This window comes from Physeter macrocephalus, chromosome 6 (assembly GCF_002837175.3).
Source record: "Physeter macrocephalus isolate SW-GA chromosome 6, ASM283717v5, whole genome shotgun sequence".
Classification (NCBI taxonomy): domain Eukaryota; kingdom Metazoa; phylum Chordata; class Mammalia; order Artiodactyla; family Physeteridae; genus Physeter; species Physeter macrocephalus.
This window is the reverse complement of record NC_041219.1, coordinates 36,752,594-36,776,389: the sequence shown is the minus strand read 5'-3', so window position 1 is coordinate 36,776,389 and position 23,796 is coordinate 36,752,594. Positions and strand designations below refer to the sequence as shown.

Here is a 23,796-nt window from a genome sequence, read left to right as displayed (position 1 = left end):
TGTTGTGTATAGGGTATATCAACATTTACTGTTCATCTGTTATATTTAATGAAAAACACCATTATTGTATGCTTGAAAAAAAAATCTTCAAACCCGTTCTCTAGTGCGTGTCCATCATAATTTAAAAGGCATTTTCTCCACTCAAAAAAAAAAATCTATGTAAGGCTGTGATTGTTAAAAACCAAAGCAATACCTAGTTACATGCTTTACAGAGTCCCAGGAAAAAATAATTAAATTGTTCCTAATCCCTGATGCAAGGCACTTCAAAGCACCTGCACAAAACATCCATGTAAACAGCAGTACAGTACATGATTTAAATAACACGAATGACTTTTACACAGCTTTACCTAGACTAAAGGAAAAATAAAATCCATCATAGCTACAGCTAAAAAATCATGTTAAGATTCACAACAATAATTTGTATCTCTTATTACAAAAAAAACAGGCTATATAACCTTTTAGAAGAAAAACAAAACCTCATAAATATTTTCATATCAAGAAACAGCATGCTCCCTGGGTAGGTATAAAATCAGAATATTCAGAAGTGATCAGGAGTAAATGCAACTGGCATTTCTGAATACCCAGCTTTGATATCCACTAGGCCTAGTAGTCTGGACTATTTGTAGCACCATGGAAAATGCATTAGAAAGTCACAAAGGTACATTACTTCAAAGTAACCTGCCCATGAGGTTCACTTAGTCCACAGTAACAAATAGCAATGATGAAGAGAAAGAATTTTTTTAAATTACTGGCTTATTTGATTTACCTAGCAAGAAAAATCCTGTATTACATATTTTAGTACATCTCATGTACATAAAGCACCAGTTTAAATAAGATTATCAAACACCTCCAGCATCTTGTTACTCAATCTGAAAGTTCATTTCTCATCATTTCCATGTTACATGCTTAAAGCCAAGGAGGATAAAATTTGAATGGTGATAGACACTGAGAGAGAAATTCAGTTCCTTCCCTATCAAATGTATGTCTCTCAAGTAAAACACAGATGAAGTAGCAAAAGTTAAAAGGTCTTCTGCACTCTCTGGAACTTAACCATCCCAGCAGAATAGTTTCTGCCTACTAGAGGACCAACACATGGGGGTGAGAGGGCCAAAGCCAGGGCTCATGGCCCTGACATGTAAGGCTGGGTTAGCCTTGCTGCTGCAAGGCCATACTCTCCATTTCTACTACCAAGCAACTCTCACAAACGCTCACCCCTGGTAAAGCAGAGAGGCCTGAGTGTGAATACAACTCAGGAAGCCCATCAAACACCACTAAAAAATACCAAATGAGACTCCACTGAGGGTTAACCTCACAGATAAAAATCAGCACATTTGCCTCTTTACCAGTGGGAATCTTATCATCAGCATGCCCTTCTTACGCATGAAAGGGATAAGGTGCGTCTAAGTTTATGCACAGTTAATAATCAAGTGTAAATATGCAGACTCTTTCATTTTTAAATTACAGGTTAAAAGTGACTCCCAAAAGAATATCAATTTCTTCATAAATGAAAGATAGTTTATAAAAAGCTGGAATGATGATTAATTCCAATACAAAAACTCATACACAAAAAACTCTACTTTCTCCTTCCAAAGTACTTAGGTCTGTAAGTAGTTCTACTGTACCATGATTACATCACCAGAGTAAAATATGAATAAAATACTTCAGTTAACAAACCACTTTGAGGTGGTGTCAAGAGGGCCACTTCTTGACAACTGCATTAAAACTGCAGCATTTAAGCAGGGCTGAGAAACACCATTCTTAAGCATGGTTTCCTTCTTCCCGTTCTTGCATCCCACAGTGATTATTAAAGGAAGGAAACTGGTCTGTAAATGACTGGGTCATCCACTGCGCATTTGGAATGTCACTGAAAGTTGATCCTCCACTGTCAGCTGCTGGGGAGGGGGGAAGGGGGGAAGAATGTTAATTTATTCTATTTAAAAGCTTTAAATGATCTAATTAGGAGATTTTAACAGTCCAGTGAAGGAGAGCTGTTATTAAAATAGTTAAGCAAGCTTCTTGAATACAATTATAAATTTCTATTCTATTTGAAGATATGGACTGATAAATCCTCATTTGTTATTCAAGGAGGGAAATGCACTTAGAGTCAGTGACTTACAGAAAATGAGCTGTAAAAGCTTGTGAAGTTAAACACCAAATAACAATCGAATTTTCACTCTAAGTCGCTAAATAGATTTTTGTATTTCCGTTCCCATTCTTCAGGAATTTACTCTCTTTAAAAAAACTTCCTTCCCCAATCCTGGCAAAACCAAGTCTTTGAAAGAAACAAACAGATGGAGGGGACATACTCAGCCCATCTGAAGAGAAGCTGCAAAGTTCACCACTGCACAGATTTTCACTATAAGCACCACCGTACGCTGCTTCATAACCCGGATCATACTTTTCTTCCTTCACAGCCATCTTCTTTGCATCCTCTGTGAGAAGGGTAAAAGGGATTTAAAACTGATTTTGTATAACAATTTTGAAGATAGCTTTATTCAGAAATTATCGTGAACAAATCTTTTTCTTGAATTTCACATCTGAGACACAACTTTCGCTTTAAAGTCTTTGTAACATAAACCAAATTAACTCATAAACGCTGTCAAAACCTATTAGATTTAATTTGAGGAGAGCTACACTGTTTCTTGGCTCCTAGACATCTGTAGGAGCACCCAGATGAGACAGGAAGTCCTTGGGAAAAGGATTTTAATAGTGACTAACACCTGTTATCAGAGCACTCTGGTTGCCAATATAATTTTCTTTCCTCAGGAAGTCCTTGGGAAAAGGATTTTAATAGTGACTAACACCTGTTATCAGAGCACTCTGGTTGCCAATATAATTGTTTTCTTTCCTCCTGCTTAATTTAAAATTCACAACATACTTTCTATAATGTAGATATACATGAAATGAACAACAGGAGTGATAATGGTAACATACCTTGGGCCAGCCGCAGGTCAAATGTATATTGCACCTCTTGAACGTCTGTGTTTCGCTCAATGCCTTTCAACTGATCTCTTAAGTCTTTCAGCTTAATGTAGTAATGAACTTTGTCCTGGGCTCGAGGAAACTGAGCACATCTTGCACTGGATGATGGCATAACATAGCAGAGCTAGAATCATAACGTTTTGTAGTTACAGAAATCTTACAATTCTATTGAATCCACTCATCTTGAGATTAGAAAATCTGTCTTTCGGTTAATAATGTGATACTTATCATATAAATATATGCAAAATCAATAAAAGTAACTGAGTTCAAATTTGTAATATTTACTTAGCACCAAGTCAATAAATCAAAAACAATGAGGCTTCCCGCCTCCCCCAGTGTTCGTACAAAATGACATATAAGTATACAATGAAAAATCTTTCCTCCAAATTCTGTTTCTATCCACCTAGTTCTCTTTTCCAAGGGCAATCAGTTGCTAGTTCCAGAGGTTTTCCATGAATATACTATCAAATAAATGTATCTGATATATGTACTCTCCCTCACCCCTTTTAAAAACACACAAATGGTAACATGCTCTATTCCCTATCCTGCACCCTGCGGTTTTTACTCAACAATGTATCTCAGAGATAATTCTGTATCAGGTATCTATATCAGAGTAAAACAAGCTTCCTTTTTTATAGCTGTGTAGTAGTTTCATAATTTAACCAGAGCCCACCTGTGGGCATTTAGGTTGTTTCCAATCTTTTAATATTATAAGCTGGAGTGAAAAACCTTGTATATATTTAATTTTGAATATGTGTGAGTCTATCTATTGGATAAATTCCTAGAAGTGGAATGGCTAGGAAGAAAGATATTTGCATTTATCATTTAGGTTGATGATGACAAATTGTCCTTCACAGAGCATAAAATATATCAGGATATATATATCTTATATAAAAGAGTGAGGCTGCTGAATTACGGACTTTCCAGTTGCAATTTTTCACAATTTTTAAATTGGCCTCTATACCATATATTACAGAAAAAAAACCAAACCGTTATTGACTTATTTTGTTTTGTTCATGCTGCATTTAGAAAATCCTGATTCAGAAAGATATGTAGGTGCAAACGCTACCAGGTTTTGTAACAGCACATTTTCCAAGCTCAAGATAGTCTTCAATTAAAGTGATCCAGAAACTTGAAAAAGTAGATTTTTTCAAAGCTGGATCACTAATATCATCAATAACTCTGAATACTTCATGATAAAGAAGAAATTTTATAAGATAAATGCACTCACAGATCATTGTAAGAGCTAAAACTACCTATCTTGATATGATTCAGGTTCACTTATTATTGCACTACTATGATCACACATCCAAGAGACATACCTGAGCCTCATCTGGCATTTAAGGGACAATAATGCGTACTTTATAGGAAATAGTGAACTCATCTGTACAATTTTACCCAAGTAGACAAGGGTAGGCTGCAATTTAAAGAATGACCAGTGCTACAACCTACTTTATCAATCACATATTTATTAGTTAAAAACAGAAGAAATTTAAAAAGAAGTTAAAATATATATTGGTGGCAGAAACTTTATTCTGAGGTCTCCACAAAAACTTGTCAGCACATTGGCTTCTCGTCATTTAAAATGCTGTCTATAACACAGAGGTCTGTGCACGCGTATTTTTATTTTAAAAGTTGTAAACAGGGCTTCCCTGGTGGCGCAGTGGTTGAGAGTCCGCCTGTCAATGCAGGGGACACGGGCTCGTGCCCCGGTCCGGGAAGATCCCACGTGCCGCGGAGCGGCTGGGCCCGTGAGCCATGGCCGCTGAGCCTGCGCGTCCGGAGCCTGTGCTCCGCAACGGGAGAGGCCACAGCAGTGAGAGGCCCGCGTACCGCAAAAAAAAAAAAAAGTTGTAAACAAAACTTAAAACTATATTTAAGAAGCAAACTTTGAATCAAATGTCTGCAGAAACTCCACAGAAATTATCGAGTTTGAAAACCAATGTATTATTTCATTATGCCTTTATGTATAAAGACAATAGCAGCAAATGCCAGTCAGGTTGGCTGGATGCCTGTCTGCAACAGGGCTGTTCTGTTTACATGGCTCTAACATGAGATTGGGCCAGGATATATAAACGGGGGGTGATTAGCAGTTTCACTAATCGGGATCATGTCTATATTTACATGTTTGTTTCACAACTGAATCAGGGCTAACCCACTTGAATTTGACAAGAATATGCCATTAAATATATTTTGAATGAGCTGTGAGCCAGCTCCTCTTGATATTTTAGCCAAATAACATAACTAACAGTCATAAAGACATTTATCTGACAAATGTTTCTTTTTCTAATAAAACTGTAACAGTATTTGAATTAATTTGCAACTATTACTTCAAGTTGATATGTAGATATTATTCCACAAAATAGTGCTTTTTTTTCACGGCATAAATTAAAAATGGACAGAACAAATAAAAAGGGGAAACTAGCTAGAGAAAATTCATATTTAGTTGATTTACAAATGTAGTTTTAAGGACTTACAGTTTCTGTGTCTGGGATCTTATGCGGTTGAAGTCCAAATTCTAAGTTCTTAACTTTTACTCCAAAAACTTCCTTACTAAAAATTTCATAAATACCTAAAATGAAATACAAGCATATTTACATTGCCCATAACGTTAGCAAAGAAAGAAGATAAAATTTGAAAGTAAATCTTACATTTTCCATTAAACACTGCTATTCGTGGCTGATATTTCTGTAATTTCTGCACTAGAATACGTCCTCCTTCACGAAATTCTTTACTAAAATCGAATTAAAAAGTAGTCAAAATATAAATATGGCAATATTTATAATATGCTAAATTCAGATAGCTTTCTATAAAAGATCAAATCATATAACTGTTAAGCTCAGCTTAAACTAGATACATACGACGCTCCTAGAGTACATGAGGTACCCAGCATGACCAAGGTTCCAACCTATAAAACCGAATGTTATGTAATCACCTGGAAAGATCCTTGCTGCTTGGTGTTGTCCTTTCCACCATATTGGTAAATCCAATACCATATTTTCCTGGTAAAGTATGATCATCCATGTGATTCAGTTGGACCTCACTCAGCCCTGACATAAACAGACACTTCCCTGTGAAAAAGAGAGTTCAGTTTATTTCTGTAGAAGGTCAAAGGTTTTTCTGCCCCATGTATTGATGTGGGTCTACTCTTGAAATTTAAAAAAAAAAAAAAAATTTCGGATATTTAAAAAATTATAACATAGGTCAAATACCATACCAAGCAATTACTATGGGCTGAGTACTGTGCTAAGTCCTTCACATGGATTACCTCATTTAATTGTTGTAACTATGAAATATTACTATTATGTATCTCCTTTTTACAGGGGGTCAAAGTAAATGCTTGTTGAGTACACAGCTAGTCAGTGTAGTAAACTTTGACACTGTTTAGCTTTTTAATAACTGGAAGTACCACCACCCGCCCCTGGGAAACCCAAAACAGATAAACATACACCAATGGACTCAGGGCATTTAAACATCTTGGCAGTGGAGAAAATGAAAAGTTCAAACTTCTCTAGAAATTTTGTTTTCAATTAATGGAGACAACATGTTATTAGTTCCAAAAATACATTACTATCATTTGTCCTAAAGGTTTTTAATGCTGTTTACTTAATCAGCTAGTGTTTCCTGATTGTCTACTGCACGCCTTGTCTTTTAGGCAGTGTTATAACAGATAAGACAATTTATATATAGGACAACAGAACAGAAGTTATACTTGGTTTTAAAGCTCACTCTACAAGTATGAGGGTCTTCAATACTAATTTCTGCTAGATTCAAAGCATCTGTGGAGAATGTCTCCAATCAGTCTCTCTTAACTATTACAGCTTGATTGCCAATGCATTTCATTTCTCCTAGGAAATAAGGTGAGCAGAAATCTGGAAAGGTAAGTATTCTATCTGTACTGGCACAACGATGTACTATTGTTACTATTCTGTAGATAAAAGAATAGTAACAAAAAAGAAAAATTTTTTAAAAAGGTGTTAAAACTCACTGAAAACAACTCAAACAAAAGAGAAAGTACTCCTTTTTCAGGCCCCTCCACTCTTATACACCAAAATGTTAACAGTGCCAGATCATTTCAAAGCTTTTATTTTTGTGTAAAAACACATAGAAAAGATGTATTATATTTACTCAACCATATAGTTTCTTTTTTTTGTGTGTGAGACTGATGTATGTTTATTAAAGATTTGAATTTGTTGATTTTTGAACCAACAGATCATATATTTTTTCCCATTTTTCTCTTTGGGTTTTGGTAAATTTCCAATTTTTTTTTTTTAACATCTTTATTGGAGTATAATTGCTTTACAATGGTGTGTTAGTTTCTGCTTTATAACAAAGTGAATCAGCTATATGTATACATATAACCCCATATCCCCTCCCTTTTGCATCCCCCTCCCACCCTCCCTATCCCACCCCTCTAGGTGGTCACAAAGCACTGAGCTGATCTCCCTGTGCTATGTGGCTGCTTCCCACTAGCTATCCACCCTCTGTTTGGTAGTGTATATATGTCCATGACACTCTCTCACTTTGTCACAGCTTACCCTTCCCCCTCCCTATATCCTCAAGTCCATGCTCTAGTAGGTCTGTGTTTTATTCCCATCCTACCCCTAGGCTCTTCATGACATTTTTTTTTCTTAGATTCCATATATATGTGTTAGCATATGGTATTTGTTTTTCTCCTTCTGACTTACTTCACTCTGTATGACAGACTCCAGGTCCATCCACCTCACTACAAATTATCTGTAGTTTTTTAAGGAACCTCCATACTGTTCTCCATAGTGGCTGTATCAATTTACATTCCCACCAGCAGTGCAAGAGGGTTCCCTTTTCTTCATGCCCTCTCCAGCATTTATTGTTTCTAGATTTTTAAAAAACACAATTTGGTCTAAAAAAACAAGACCCAAACTATTAACAAGAATATCTAGTTTAAAAGTAAAATATTAAAAAAGGTAACCACAGGGACTTCCCTGGTGGTCCAGTGGCTAAGACTCCATGCTCCCAATGCAGGGGGCCTTCCCCTGGTCAGGGAACTAGATCCCACATGCTGCAACTAACAGTTCGCAAGCCACAGTGAAGATCCCACATGCGACAACGAAGACCCCGTGTGCTACAACTAAGACCTGATGCAGCCAAATAAATAAATATTTTTAAAAATAAATAAAATAAATAAAAAAGGTAACCACTTACAAAAATGGTTTCCAGGTCCAGGGTAATGATGCCCTTTGTAAGCAGCCATTAGTCCTGGGTTTATGCCAATCTGCAAAACAAAATGTTTGTACATTTTAGTCTTGAAAAGTAGGCTTAAGTCTCAGGGCTTCCATGGAGGAGTGGTAGATAAAACTGAATTGATTAAAATAAAAATCTAATCCAGCATCAGAAGATATTGCTTTATCAAGTACCAACTCTTGACCTGAACAAAGTATTCCATTTTGAGGAAAAAGATTTCCTTTATGTTAAAAGTTTTGGTGTTGTTTTTAAAAACCAGTTTGACTCCCTCATATCCCCAGCAGCCTCACCCCCAACTGGGCTGGAAAGAGAGAGGAGCTGGAGCAATCAATCAACCTGAGCCCAGGTCCAGCCACAAGTCTGCTTCTCAACTCCCAACACGCAGCTGACTCCACATCATCTACACAGTTGTTTCCATGCTGATGTTTCTTACAGTTACTGACAAAAATCAAAGTTCAAAATCAGTGTTATCATTTATGGAGAACCCACAGGTGTCATGCAACCTAAGTAAGTCACGTGGATTATTTTATGTAATTGCAATCCCTATGCCAAAGGGTCCACCTTCATCCTAGCAACACCCCTGCTTCACCAGTGAGGAAACTGGTGTTTAGGAAGGTTCAGGCTTGTCCGTGGTCATACCCATGTGGCAGGATGTGAAAGCAGACAGCCCTGCCCCGGAGCCCACCCTCTTAAACTCACCCATACAATACAACCTTAAGAAGGTGACTCCATTTACTACCAAGAGGATCTTAGAAATGGTTCTTTTCAGCAAAATGCTATTTGCAAGGATATGGTTAAGTAAAGTTAATCCACTAATGCTATTTATAAAACCAAAGGAGAACAAATATCCTTACAATCACAATGTCCAGATTGAAGGTCAAAATGTCCGGTATGATTCAGTTGGACCTCACTCAGCCCTGACATAAACAGACACTTCCAAAAATGGTTTCCAAGTCCAGGGTAATGATGCCCTTTGGAAACATCCATTAGTCCTGGGTTTATGCCAATAATCACAATGTCCAGATTGAAGGTCAAAATGTCCGGTAGAGTCTTGGTCAAAAGTTCAGCTTCTGAAACACCATTGAACCGGTCTACTTTTCTTTTCACTTTAAATGTGTCTGTAATTTTTTCTTGCTTTTCTTTTGATTTTGTGGACCTGCCAGATTTTTTGGCTTCAGTGGGTTTTTTGGGTTCCACCGGTGTTTTTGGTTCTGTTGTTCTGGGTTTTCTTTTCCTTCCTTTTGGAGTCTCTGAAACACAATGATTTCCAAGACGTAGATGCAAAAAACCTTAACTTACAAGCTTTATGCAGCTTTCCCAGAAAAGTCACCCCATCAACATCCTTTCTACGTTTCTCTTTTATTTCCCAACATCACTCTTCTCTGCAATACCTCCCCCTCCCTTCTGGGTCTATGTGGCCTCAACCCCACCCTCCTTGCTCTGCTAGCTGTTCTTGGGATGAAATGTCCTTTATAATCGTAGATTGATTTTCCACACAATACTACCTGGCATCTTGGCCTCCCCAGGGACGCAAAGTATCTATGTACCATTTTATAAGAATTCTAAATGTAAATACATAAATAGTTAAGTCAACAAATGAAAGAATAAATAGATAGAAAAACAGGAAGGAAGGGAAACATTTTAATTCAGTTTCCCCGTAATTTCCAGCAGAACTCAAATGGCTCGTGGGCTTGTTTTAGGGACGGAGCGTACATTCTGTTGCCCACACAGTCGAAGAGGTGAATTGAGACATGCTGGGGATGAACTCTCTGGGCTGGCAGTACTTGTCAAAAGGTAAGACTAGGGCTCTGATCTCAGGACCTCAAGCAGAGTTTCTCAATCTTGGCCCTACTGACATTTTAGGCTGAATGATTTTGGGCTGTGAGGGCCTGTCCTGTACATTCAAGTATGTTTAACAGCAACTGGGGCCTCTACCCACAAGGTGCCAGTAGCACCCTGCCAGTCATGGCAATCAAAAGTATCTCCAGACAATGCCAAACGTTCCTTGGGGGAAGATTACCTGTGGACAGGCACGAGCGACATAAAATTACCCAAAGGAAGTCTTGATTTTGTCATCCGTAACTCTTTAACGTGGCACTTCATTTCTCGGGCCCCTATCCCATTCCGCTACTATTTGGCGTTTCCTCAACTGAGCCTCCCATCCGTCTTCTCTTCTCCTCCTCACACTGCTTCAGCCACTCCCTATGCCAAGGGGTCCGCCTCCATCGGCTGGTGGCTGGAGAAGTCCTAGCGCTCCCTGCCCGGAAAGGTAGAAGAACCGAGGGCAGGGTGCATCTCCAGTGCAGTGGAGTTAAATGTGCTCCTGCAACCATAAACTGAAAGTCCGAGCACATTCCTTACACTGTACTGCTACACTGAGGAAAATCGCTACCCTCTCTCCACCATCCAACCCCAAATCTGTTCTCCTCTCTTCCAATTCCCTGTCTTTTTTATTTTTATTTATTTATTTTTATTTTTATTTTTTTTCTGTTGTGGCCTCTCCCGTTGCGGAGCACAGGCTCTGGACGCACAGGCTCAGCGGCCATGGCTCACGGGCCCAGCCGTTCCGCGGCATGTGGGATCTTCCCGGACCGGGGCACGAACCCGTGTCCCCTGCATCGGCAGGCAGATTCTCAACCACTGCGCCACCAGGGAAGCCCCCAATTCCCTGTCTTGGTGAATGGTACCTCTTTCGCCTAAGTGCCAGACTCCTCTTTCTCCCTCACCTCCCGTAAGAAATCCATGAAGCACGGCCTCGCCTCCAAGTTCTGCCCTGCTCTCTACCATTTTATCATATATATTATTATAATTAGATACATATTATGATATATCTGTATTATAGTCTATCCTCTATGATATTAAAATATCAATCTGGGGCTTCCCTGGTGGCGCAGTGGTTGCGCGTCTGCCTGCCGACGCGGGGGAACCGGGTTCGCGCCCCGGTCTGGGAGGATCCCACATGCCGCGGAGCGGCTGGGCCCGTGGGCCATGGGCGCTGAGCCTGCGCGTCCGGAGCCTGTGCTCCGCAAGGGGAGAGGCCACGACAGGGGGAGGCCCGCATACCACAAAAAAAAAAAAAAAAAAAAAATCAATCAATTTAAGTCCCCCTCTAATTCCATTCTCTCAACAGCTTCCTATCGCCTTCAGAATAGAACACACATTCTTTAGGTTAAACAAGAAGCCTCGACTGCCCCCTAATCCAGCCTCATCTCTCACCATTTCTTTGCTATACTCCAGACTCCAATAACACAGAATCACGGTTTTTCAACTGTGTCATGCTTCTTCATGTCTGTGGTTCGGTGCACACTGCTCCCTTGGCCTGGAATTTTCCCCAACCCATTTGTCATGTGCTTCACGTGCTACTCCCTCACTGCTGAATTTCAGAGCTCTGGGAAGCTGCCTCTGAGCCTCAGTCCAAGTTAGGTGCCAGCCCTGCAGCATCCTGTGCCCCTTTGCACCACTTAGTGTACAGAGGAGTTCCATGTTGACTAGATTAGGAGATATTTGAGGGCAGGATCCATGTTCTTTTATTCCCCAAAACCTATCACAGTGCCTGGCACTTATTAAGTACTTAAAAAGTGGATTAAATTTTTTTTTTTTTTTTTTTTTTTTGCGGTACGCAGGCCTCCCACTATCGCAGCCTCTCCCGTTGCGGAGCACAGGCTCCGGACGCGCAGGCCCAGCGGCCATGGCTCACGGGCCCAGCCACTCCGCGGCATGTGGGATCCTCCCGGATCAGGGCATGAACCCGTGTCCCCTGCATCGGCAGGCGGACTCTCAACCACTGCGCCACCAGGGAAGCCCAAAAGTGGATTAAATTTTTTAACACAAAAACAGAGGTAAAATTCATCATTAAACCCTTTCTTAAATATGTTGGCTAATGCAGTAGCTAATTTTCCAAAGTATCCTGGTGAAAACTACCTTGTGTGGGTTCCTGAGCAGGAGCTGGGGCTGGAACTTCTTCTGGCATTTCTTGTTCATTCATAACCGCCATAGGAACTTCAGTCATCATTTGTTGGAATGGAAATGTATAAAAAGCTTGCACTTGCTGAAGGGAACAGCTGAAAGAACAATTAAGATAAGAAGACAAAATTACCCAAATGTAAGGTTAAATGATCAGCTCTAAAAAACTGTCAGGATCCAAATATTTGTAACCAGATTATAGTATTTATTTAGAGTTGACAACAGGAGCAAAGAGGGGAAGAAGATCTCTTCCCATACGTACACATTTACCCATCCTTTACTGGGTGCCTACTAACCATCTATAATTAACTCTCACACTGTTTTAATGACAAAATGTGTCATCACTAAAACTTACCAGTCCTGTCAGGTAAGCCTGTACTTCCCTGAAATGAGATCATGGGAATTTTCTAGTAAACAGTTGAAGGGCCCACCAGCCCATACAGGGTTGAAATATCCACAAAAATAATTTGTATTCCTACCTTCAGTATTTAATCCTCTTGTCACAAAGATCCCCTGCAACCTAAACTTTTTTTTTCAGTTTTACTGAGATATAGTTGACATGTAACATTGTATAAGTTTAAGGTATACCACAGTGTTGATCTGACACACATATACTGCAAGATGATTACCACCATAGCCTTAGCTAACACTTCCACTGGGGCACATAATTACCATCTCTTTCTTGTGGTGAGAACATTTCAGATCTGCTCTCTCAGCAACTTTCAAATATATCCTTCAGCATTATTCATTATAATCGCCATGCTGTACATTAGATCCCCAGAACCTATTAATCTTATAATTTGAGGTTTATGCCCTTTGACCAACATCTCCCCATTCCTTAAGAACTTAAGGTTCTCTTTTGATTTACTTGCCTGTTTACTTATGTATTCATTGGATCTGTTTTTTTTAACGGTTGCTGGGTGTTTTTTTGCCACTAAATGAGGACTAGAAATGGATATTTCCATAAATATCTGTGAATTTATGGAAAAGATTACTCTAAACCTCTCTTCTGAACATGATTTAACCTCCGTTCAAAGTGTTCTGTTCAATGTAAGGAACACGGGCCTTCACAGAAAACAAATGCTAAAAAATATTTCTGGTGACTATAAACCACTACCCCAAGCTGTTGCTATCAGCACAAAGCTAGGGAAGTAAACCTACATTTTTATGAAACCTGAGTTACAGCTGATGCAAAAAAAATGCCATTAAATATGCAGAAGGAAGAAAAACACTAGGAAATAAAATGGATAAGTACCATTTACCATTTGGAGAGAAAAGCCATGTTTTCTGTGGCAAACTTAATAGTTTCTTTTTCTGTGATGTGTGGATAAAGAAAACAGGGTGCTCAGAAAGCTGAGGTTAAAAAGGCAAACTAGTACACGGTAAATGCATGAACTTTACAACAGGTAAATCATACCGTAATAACTTGGTTCCTAAAAAGAGAAGGCAAACGAAAACATTCCCTAGGATAAACTTAAATGGCCCAGGCAGACACAGGGTTACAAACTACCTGTGGGTGGCTAGGCTAGAACACTGGATGCTCAAAGAAAAACAGGGGCCGAATCTCAATGGACAAAACAATGGCGAAGCATTTTAGCTTCAAGCTATCTTTAAGGGTAAGATGGTAAAGAAAAGATGAAGAATTAGTGAGAAAGATATTAAACTATATATCTTAAGAGTTTTATTTCTTTAAATACATTGTTTTCAAATTATATGAAAAAGTAAAGACAATACAATGATTTAGTAAACTATAGTACATTAACATGAGTCTACTATGCAGCTACTAAAAATTAAATTTATTGATATGTAGAAGCACAGAAAATGTTTAATATATAATAAAGTGGCAAAGAATACAAAATAACATTGTGAGCTAAGGCTGCTCATGGAGAAAGTATGTAGACAAGGACTAGAAGTTAAGTTGTAAAATTGAAAAGAAGCAAAGGGCTTAAACCTTGCCTGGCACAAAGTCAAATGTTCTCTTTTTTCACACTTTTCTTTAATAATATTCATAGCACTTTTGGATAAACTGTCCAAATACTGGCTGTGTTTATGACTGAGATATGCTAACGAGGAGCTGGATATATAGCTAGGTTAGTCGAGAGAGCTCATGTGGCTAACCTTGGAAATTCCAGTAAAACGCACTGTAACTTCGGACTGTGGCCAGTGATGGTTTCCTGAGATCTAATAGCCCCTTTCAGCTGGAATATATAAAAGAAAACTCATGTGGTCACAATAAGTGAGTGTCGCATTGTCAGGAAGGCAGCGTCTCACTCTCTCCCATGTTTATTGTTACGGCTCTCAGAGTTTCACATATCTGTCCCATTTTGAGCATTTCACAAAAATCCACTCTTAAAAATATAAAAACAAGGGAAACACCATTCCCATTACAAAAGGATTCTGAACTTAAAAAAATGAATTTCCAAAATGTGGCTCCTTTAGCATATTTAGGGGTCATTAAATTCTGACTTTCAGAAACTAAAAACCAAAATTTCAGAATTCAGCTGGCTGAAGAAAAAGTGAAAAATACGGAAGAGAAAATGTGGTCTTATTTTAAGAGATATGCATCAATTAAAAAAAAAATCAAAAAAAAAATCCAGAAACTTGGCTATAATATGGATGTGTCCCTTAATCTTTCTAAAATTATCGCTGGCACTTTACAGCAAGTTTAATTAGAAAAGAAATAGAGGGGCTTCCCCGGTGGCGCAGTGGTTGAGAGTCCGCCTGCCGATGCAGGGGACGCGGGTTCGTGCCCCGGTCCGGGAGGGTCCCGCGTGCCGCGGAGCGGCTGGGCCCGTGAGCCATGGCCGCTGGGCCTGCGCGTCCGGAGCCTGTGCTCCGCGGGGGGAGAGGCTACAGCAGTGAGAGGCCTGCGTACCGCCAAAATAAATAAATAAATAAATAAAAAATAAATAAAAGAAAAGAAATAGAGAAAGCTATGAAAAATAGATGTATAAATTCTGAGGTAATATACTATTTTTGAGCATTCAATTTAGCTTGATTATCTTAACAGCTTCCTAACAGCCGGAACAAAAGGAAAGAGGGTGGACTACAACATTCTTACTACTTGGAGCAGACAGCATTACATCTGTACCAAACCCTTTATGAACCTGAATGCTAGGAAACTAGAGTTATGGATAATTTAATTTTCTATTATCTAATAATGGTTAAATTTGGAAGCAGCATGAACCTATTTCAACCTTAATGTGAAAATGTTTCCTAAATACATGTTATATTTATATAGGATAACTGCCACTTCATAATTCAGAATTCTGCAATGTTTATGAACAATAATTTTCTCTGTTATTAGAGACAGCAACAGACGAGCACTTAGCATCCTCTCAGGACCTCCGTTCCCTCCCCATGAAAATGAGGGGTGAGATTCCGTGATTTCCACATATATGGAGAAAGTGTAGGAAATAAGACCAAACCTGTCCAGACTCAGAACGGACCCCAAAGCATTTTAATTTTCTATAATTCCCTGATATCAAACTTACGAGCATGATAAATGATTTTATTTCCCCTTGTTGACTTTTCTCCCCTATCATTTGTGTTTGTCCCCACACACAAATGTTCTGGACACCTCTTCCCTTTTCCTGCAGTTAACCCTTTCCTCTCTCCTAGCCTCCATTTACACCCCCTTCACCTGAAAAACTAACTCGGGGCGGTGGGATGAATTGGGAGAGTGGGATTGACATATATACACAACTATGCATAAAACAGATAACTAATGAGAACCTCCTGTATAGCACAGGGAACTCTACTCAATGCTCTGTGGTGACCTAAATGAGAAGCAAATCTAAAAAAGAAAGGATATATGTATACGTATAACTGATTCACTTTGCTGTACAGCAGAAACTAACACAACACTGTAAAGCAACTATACTGCAATAAAAATTAAAACAAACAAAAAACCCAAAAAACTAACTCTTTAAGGTTTCTCTAAGATGAATGACTCCAACTTCTTTAGCCTTCAGTTATTTTCTACTATTTTAAAGATTTCAGTTGCTTTTTTTCTAAATATATTTGTCTTAGTTTGTTCAGGTTGCTGTACAAAACACCATAGACTGAGTGGCTTATAAACAACAAATATTTATTTCTCACAGTTTTGGAGGTTGGAAAGTCCAAGTTCAAAGTGCTGGCAGATTTAGTGACTGGTGAGGGCCTGCTTTATGGTTCATTTTAGGTTGACTTCTTGCTGTGTCCTCACATGGGGGAAGGGGTGAGGGATCTCTCTGGGCTCTCCTTTACAAGGGCACTAATTCCAATTAGGAGGGCTCTGCCCTCATGACATAATCACCTCCCAAAGGCCCCACCTCCAAATAACCTAACCATATGTTAGGTTTCAACATATGAATTTTGGAAGGACACAAACATTCACTCTATAGCAACATTTTATTACCTTCATTTAAACAAGCATACACAACACTGAATACTTACAAAATAACGATCATTGCTAAATAATCCAAATGCTCAACTAAAAGGGACTAGTTACATAAATTATGATGGAATACATTATAACTATTTAAAGCCTACGTTCAATATTGCTAAGTGAAAGTACGTGTATTCACCATGCATTACTGGGTACTTACTGTGCAGGGTCTACTAGAAACTGTAAACACAAAAAACTGAGAATGAGCCAGAACCCCAACTCATTAAACTATTGTGCATATAGCATAATTTCAAGTTTCCTCACTATGTGGTCATTTTTCTACTGCTTAGGATAAAACAAAATAAAAATACTCCATAGCCTCATCATCCTGAAACTGAGCAGGGCTATCAACTTCCTCATTCTGGAGACATATTACAAAATCATTACATTAGCTTTACTGGCACCCACATTATACTGCTGATTCATACTGAATTTACCATCAATGAAAACTGCCCTTTATCACCGCTTCCTCATCTCATACCTGTAGCACTGTTCTTTCTGTACTTAAGCACAGCATTGTGCCTCTTTTTGTAACAGATGATTCACATTCCAGCCAGTTGGGATTGACCTGGATTCTGACTCAATCTATCAATTCCACAAACCCCTCACAGAGTTGGGTCACTCAAATATTTTATCAGCACCTTGAAGCTGTTGAACACTGAAAAGTTGGGGTAGGACTACATGGCACATCAGTATAGACCTCTCTTCAGCCTGGCCTTGACTCTCAGTAGTAAAGCAGTTTTGATTTCACCTAAGAGGACTGCCACCAGTCTATCCTTATCTTGCCCACAAAACGTACAGATGTTAGAGAGGCTGACTTTGAAGCTACACTGCGTGGGTTCAAATTTCAGCTCTGCCATTTACTAGTTCTGTAGGCAGGTTCCTTAACCTCTTTATGTCCCAGCTTCCACATCTGTAAAATGGGGACAGAAGCACCTAATTCATTGATTATGAGAATAAAATTAGTTAACACATGTAAAACACTTAAAACAGTGCCTGGTATGTAATACATTTGTTATAACAAAAACAAAGACAACAGGGGATGATTAAATATTCTAGGTACCCCTGTCATCCACCTTCTGATGCTGTCTAGCCTAGTATCATTATCAAAAAGGGAATGAACCTAGCCTGGTAGGTCTTGCTTTATTCTCAACTTATACTGTAGCTTAGTGGTCACTAGTTCCTTTTAAATATGTTCAATAACCACTGAGAAGTAAAAATTTTATTTAGGATCAAAGTCAATAAATTCCACGACAGACTCCACCTGTGGAAAATAAAAGGGATCCATGTGTTTATTTTCAGACTTTAGGCCCCTCTCCTGTTGTCTACAAGTTATTAAAGAATGCTGTAATCTGGCCTCTCACTTGAAATATAACTCATCTGGGTCAGGAAACATGATTTCTGTTAGAGCAGCTAAAAGTTCTCTTAAATGACCTCATTGATCTTGAGCTTTAAACCTAACAATCGTTCTGCCATTTTCCATCCACAATCATTTTTCTTAACATGAAATGAAAAATCAAAATCAGAACTAAGTGCTTATATTTTCTGTCATCTACTAACAACATGCCAGTGAACAAGGCAGAAAACCCAAATCTTTCTTGTCCTTCTTACTGTCCACACTAACTCAAAAAAGTTCTTGGTCTCTTTAACATTTCTAGAAAGCCCAATCTCATCTGAGGGTTGATCTTAACTGTCTGTATTCTCAGTGGTCTGTGTCACGCGTTTCCAGTCATTTTTGACTTGGCATCCTACTTTCCATCTTTGGTAAATGTCCTTTTCATGCTTGAGCTCATTAGAAACATACTGGTCCTCTTCTTCCTTTTTTCCTCTTTGGTTAGACTGTAAGTACTTGTTTAGATTCTTGAACTGTTCTCTCTTTTTTTAAAAAGGGTCTATATCTATGGAATTTTTTTCTTTGAATTTTTTGAAATTAATCTTCCAAAGTAAACAGTAAATTTACTATACCCAAAGTTCCATGCCATTCCTTGATTAGCACAAAGTCAAGGATGACAGAGAACCACTTTCTCAGGATTACCTGGGGCCTGAGTCATTTCAGAATGCCCAAGGATAAACTCCTGAGAGTACTAACACAGAGTTCTCCATATTTCCCAAGGTGAATGCTTTTCAAATCAAAATAAAAAATGATCCATAACCCAATGGATTAAGTTAAGACCAAATATAAGTCAGAAGGTTTTGAGCTAAACATTGTACCAGAGAGACCTCTTACTTTACTGTAAGACACTGAGCAAGGTCTGACAATGTGAACAACCAGCCCTCCCCAAACCTGCATTCCGGCACAGGCATGATGGCCGACTGGACTCTGCCATTTTATTTAAGGTATTGAGCATCCAGATTTTGGTGTTCGCGAGGGGCCTGGAACAAATCTCCCGCGGATACGGAGAGATGACTGTAATTTACTTCATGGAAGGTGTTACCCAGGTTTCAATTCTGATCCGAAGATCACAAAGATGAGAGTGATTTCCACTCTCATCTCATTTGGTGAATTCTTTTATTTGTAAAGTTCTTCACGGAAAGAAATGCAGTTATTTCAGGACTTGATTCATAATGTCAAGATGAAGTCTTGCACTTTATCTACATATATCTCCTTCCCTAAACTCTAAGACAATCTATGTTGGTTACTTAAGCACACCCCTTCCACATAACGTCGACTCACAGCATGTCGCAACTGGATTCCACAGACGCCCTATTTTACAGATATGAACAGGCCCAGAGAAGTTTAGTGTCTTGCCCAAGTTCAGGGCCCAATGGCCAGAAAGTCAGTATAATTCTTCATTAGGTCTAACAGTATTGTATTCCAATGTAAAACTTTTTTTTTTTTTTTTTTTCCTTTTTAAAGATTCTGTTACCATGTTTAGTTCATTTGGCTTTCCGTCTGGGGTTCCAATTTCGAGATCTCTGCTTTTTCAAAACTCTCCACGCCTCTTACACTCCCCACAGGACATATTACAAGTAAATTCTTAAGAGAGTCCCGAAGACCACGAGAACACAATTTCAGACGACTTCTTGGGAGTGTTATTCCTAGTCCCAGAATTCAAGAGCTCTAGTGCGGCAATGTTATCTACCCTGTGCCCCTTTGAGGAAGGAAGACACAGTAAATCTACAACTCTGAGATGAAAACTCCTGGAGTGATACGTGTGATACGTATCACACGCATCCTTACAGCTCTGCACGGTAATGGAGGGTGAAGGGAAATGTAGCCAAGAAAGGTAACCGGAAACAAATACTAACCGGAGACTGCTGCTTGCTTATTATCGCATTTTAATGCTGGCTAGGTGCCGAGAAGGACTGGACAGGGGAGCCCAGATGCCAGCGGCGCCCAGGCTGAGGGACCTATGCAAGGGCCTGCCCGAGCAGGTAGCCAGTGCGCACGCGCGGCCCCGGCCTTTGTACTGGGGCCGTGGCCTTAAAGACCCCCTGCGTGCGTGCGTGCGTGCGCGCGCCCGCGGCCTGCCCCGCGGCGAAGGGCGCGGGGGGAGGGGCGGTGCCCCGCCCCGGCCTTACCTGACTGCGTTCTCCGCTTCCATTCCCTGCTGCCAATCGCGCGCGCAGCTACTCCTGCCCGGCAAGCAACCGACCGGACTCTGTAGTACCGCGGCTCAGGCACGTACTGCGGTACGGTAATAACCAAACACTTAGATTCGATTGCTGGCAGAACTGGGACAGCGGCTGGCGCTCAAGCTCCTCCCCCAAGTTTCTAGTCCCCCTCCCCCCCAGGCCAGACCCACCCTCAGTCCGGCGCTTCCGTCTGCCCGGAGCCAAATCACACGCCCTGTGCTTGTCACGTGATGTAGGGCAGTCCAATCACGTTCTCTCCCCTCTCGTTGGTTCTTCCGCTCGCCACTTGGCCTTCCGGGAAAGTTGGAGGATAAAAAGGCAGGGAGGGGGAACGCTCTGGGGATGTAAGCGTTTGTCAGCCCGGCTTTTCGGTGGTGGGTTGGTGGCGGTGCGTGCGAGTTGGGGAAGTCCTCTCTGTGGGCGCTGTGTAGGTGGGGCGGTTATGCTTATCACAATTACCCAGGCCTTTCCACCTGGATAATTTTATTCCGATTAAAAACAGCGATTTGCATTAATTACCAAGTAATTACTGTGATGTAGGAGAAAGCAGAGACTTTGGTATCAGAAAACCTGGGAGTCCTGGCCACTGTACCATATTGGGCCTCAGTTTCCTAATCTGTAAAATGAGGGTGATTGTAAAACGGCTTTGTAAAATGTGGAACTTTACGTAAACCGTTCTCTGCATTACTTTTAATATGTAAAAATATAAAAGTTTAAACTCTGAGAGTAGATGGCACTCAAGCATCACCTCCTCGTTACAACCTTCTGGACTAACCCCTCTTTTATTCTCGCTGGCTGTTAAAGCTGGGTTTTGTTTCATTAGTTCTCAAGTTAATCACTGGTTTTTGTACAAGGACTTCATTAAATAACTCTTAATGGAAGTAGGCTTTTCTGTTTCTTTAGTTAGCCTGATGGGACACATGGCTGCTGTATTAGTTAGCTTTCCATATTTTATGCTGTGAGTCCAAAATCTCAGTGGTTTACAGCAACAAAGGTTTATTTCTCACTCATTAATACACGAGCTGGGAAATGGCTGAGGCTCTGTGCCACTTGTGTCTTCTTCATTCTAGGATCCAGGAAAGGGCTTTCATGAGTAAATACAGAAATATTGATTTGTATTATATGAATTGCTTAAGTGAAACTTATAACATTTTTAAACTTTTCAGAACGTCTACGAATACTCTGCTTACTAGTAAGTAGGTGTCACTCAGAACCTGACTCATGGTCGGTATTCAGTGATTATTTGTTTAGTGAATGAATTAACAACAGCCCAACCTCTCTTTCTCTCTGGTTTTGCTAACCACTCAGGACCACAATCCAGAAAAGTTTTAAAGCAACATCTTTGAGGTACTCCTGTATGTATTTTTTTTTTTTTTTGCCATGCCACGGTTTGCAGGATCTTAGTTTCCCAACCAGAGATGGAACCCGTGCCCCTTGCAGTGGAAGTGCAGGAGTCCTAACCACTGGACTGCCAGGGAATTCCCTGTCCTGTATGTATTTTTAAATGCATGAATTAGGCGAGCATATTGTGAAAATTAAGTAGAAGTGAAGGTTACTAGTGGGAAGCTAGAGTCGTGGGTAGGAAATCGCCTCTGACGCTGGCAGGCAGGGCCAGCTTTATGGGTGTGTGATCTGTGTAGTCGAATAGGGCCCTACTCTTATAAGGGCCCCATAGTTAGTTAATTTAATGTTCTGCTACTGCCATCTTGAAATTCTTAAATAATTATTTAACGAGGGGTCTGCATTTTTACTTTGAACTGGGATCTGCAAATTATGTAGTTGGTCCTGTTGACAGGTGTTAAAGAGGAAGATTAAATAATGTGCCAGTGTCTCTGTTGAATATGGGGTCCTTGGAGGCCAACAGCTCATAGCAACAAGGAGAATGGATGACAACGGTTATATTCATAACAATAACAATGGTGATAATAATGATGGTAATAAGGCAGCTTACATTTACTGACTATGTACCATGCACTGTTGTAAGTGATTTGCATATATTAATTCTTTTAATTCTCAGGAGAACCCTATGAACCGATGCCACAGCTCAAGTTTGAAGGCTATCAGGCTGGAGAACCAGGAAAAGCCAATGCTCCAGTTCAAATCAGAAGGCCATCTGCTTGAGAATTCCTTCTTGTTCAGGGAGATCTTTTGTTCTGTTCAAGCCATCAACTGATTTGATGAGGCCCACCCACAATATGGAGGGCAATCTGCTTTACTCAAAGTCCACTAATTTAAATGTTAATGTCATCCAAAAACACCCTCACAGCAACATCCAGAATAATGTTTGACCATATATCTGGGCAACATGGTCCACCTAAGTTGACACATAAAATTAACCATCAGAGGTAGCAACTATTATTATCTATATTTTGCAGACAAAGAAACTGACAGCGAGGTTCAATAACTTGTGCAAGTTCACACAACTACTAAGTGGCAGAGTCAAGAGTATTGCTAGGGCAACCTGGCTCCACAGTCCACCCTCTCAGAGCTATATGTGAGCCTTAGCAGAGTATGAGGAGGAAGGAGGGCTTCAGAGAGAAGGCTATTCAAAGCCCAAAGAGCTGGTCATCATATGTTTATAGCATTAAATGCCTGTGTTAGCAAAGAAGAAATGTCTCAAATCAATGACCTCAGCTTCTGGACTTCCCTGGTGGCCCAGTGGTTAAGAATCCACCTGCCATGCAGGGGACACGGGTTCGAGCCCTGGTCCGGGAAGATCCTACATGCTGTGGAGCAACTAAGCCCGTGTGCCACAACTACTGAGCCTGCGCTCTAGAGACCGCAAGCCACAACTAGTGAAGCCTGCATGCCTAGAGCCCATGCTCCACAACAAGAGAAGTCACCACAATGAAAAGCCCATGCACCGCAACGAAGAGTAGCCCCCACTCGCTGCAATTAGAGAAAGCCTGTGCCCAAAAATGAAGACCCAACGTGGCCAAAATTAATTAATTAATTAATTAATTAAAAAAACGTGTCCTTAATTTCCATCTTAAGAAACTAGAGAATGAAGAGCAAATTCAACTCAGAGTAAACAAAAGAGGGACTTCCCTGGCGGTCCAGTGGTAAAGAATCTGCCTTACAATGCAGGGGACATGGGTTTGATCCCTGGTCAGGGAACTAGGATCCCACATGCCACAGGGCAACTAGGCCCACGCGCCACAACTACTGAGCTTGCCTGCCTCAACTAGAGAGACTGCGTGCCGCAAACTACAGAGCCCACATGCTCTGGAACCCACACATCACAACTACAGAGCCCACGCACCCTGGAGCCTGTGCGCCACAACTAGAGAAGAGAAAACCTGCACGCCACAACTAGAGAGAAGCCCGCGCGCCACAGTGAAAGATCCTTCATGCCTCAACACAGATCCTGCGTGCCACAACTAAGACCCAAGGCAGCCAAATAAATAAATAAAATATAAATCTTAAAAAAAAGTAAACAAAAGAAAGAAAATATAGAGTGTAAAATCAGCGAAATCAAGAACAGAAAAACAATAGAGAATAAATGACACCAAAAGTTGTACTTTGAGAAGATCAATAAAACTGATAAACTACTAGCCAGATTTAACAGGAAAAAAAAGGAGAGAAGACACAAATTAACAATGTAATAATGAAATAAGTGACAT

At 40.1% G+C, this 23,796-nt stretch overlaps 1 protein-coding gene across 4 annotated transcripts; it reads right to left on the bottom strand.

The window, feature by feature from the left end:
- Window positions 1–7: 7 nt before the first annotated feature.
- On the bottom strand, window positions 8–20,322 carry TDG (thymine DNA glycosylase). 4 transcript variants are annotated; one of them, XM_024127295.3, is made up of 9 exons: window positions 20,120–20,322; window positions 12,127–12,266; window positions 9,112–9,455; window positions 5,918–6,021; window positions 5,634–5,716; window positions 5,460–5,554; window positions 2,935–3,106; window positions 2,307–2,432; window positions 8–1,889 (listed from the first exon to the last, which is right to left on the bottom strand). In XM_024127295.3, the coding sequence occupies exons 1-9, from the start codon at window positions 20,140–20,142 to the stop codon at window positions 1,759–1,761; spliced, it is 1,218 nt and encodes a 405-aa protein (XP_023983063.1). In that variant the 5' UTR covers window positions 20,143–20,322; the 3' UTR covers window positions 8–1,758. The 4 variants fall into 4 exon arrangements, with proteins under 4 accessions (XP_023983063.1, XP_023983062.2, XP_023983064.2 ...); XM_024127296.3 differs by lacking the exons at window positions 9,112–9,455; window positions 12,127–12,266; window positions 20,120–20,322 and adding exons at window positions 8,167–8,236; window positions 9,060–9,091 and having other exon boundaries at window positions 12–1,892; window positions 5,918–6,053; XM_024127294.3 differs by lacking the exons at window positions 9,112–9,455; window positions 12,127–12,266; window positions 20,120–20,322 and adding an exon at window positions 8,167–9,033 and having other exon boundaries at window positions 10–1,889; window positions 5,918–6,053.
- Between the last annotated feature and the right edge of the window lie 3,474 nt (window positions 20,323–23,796).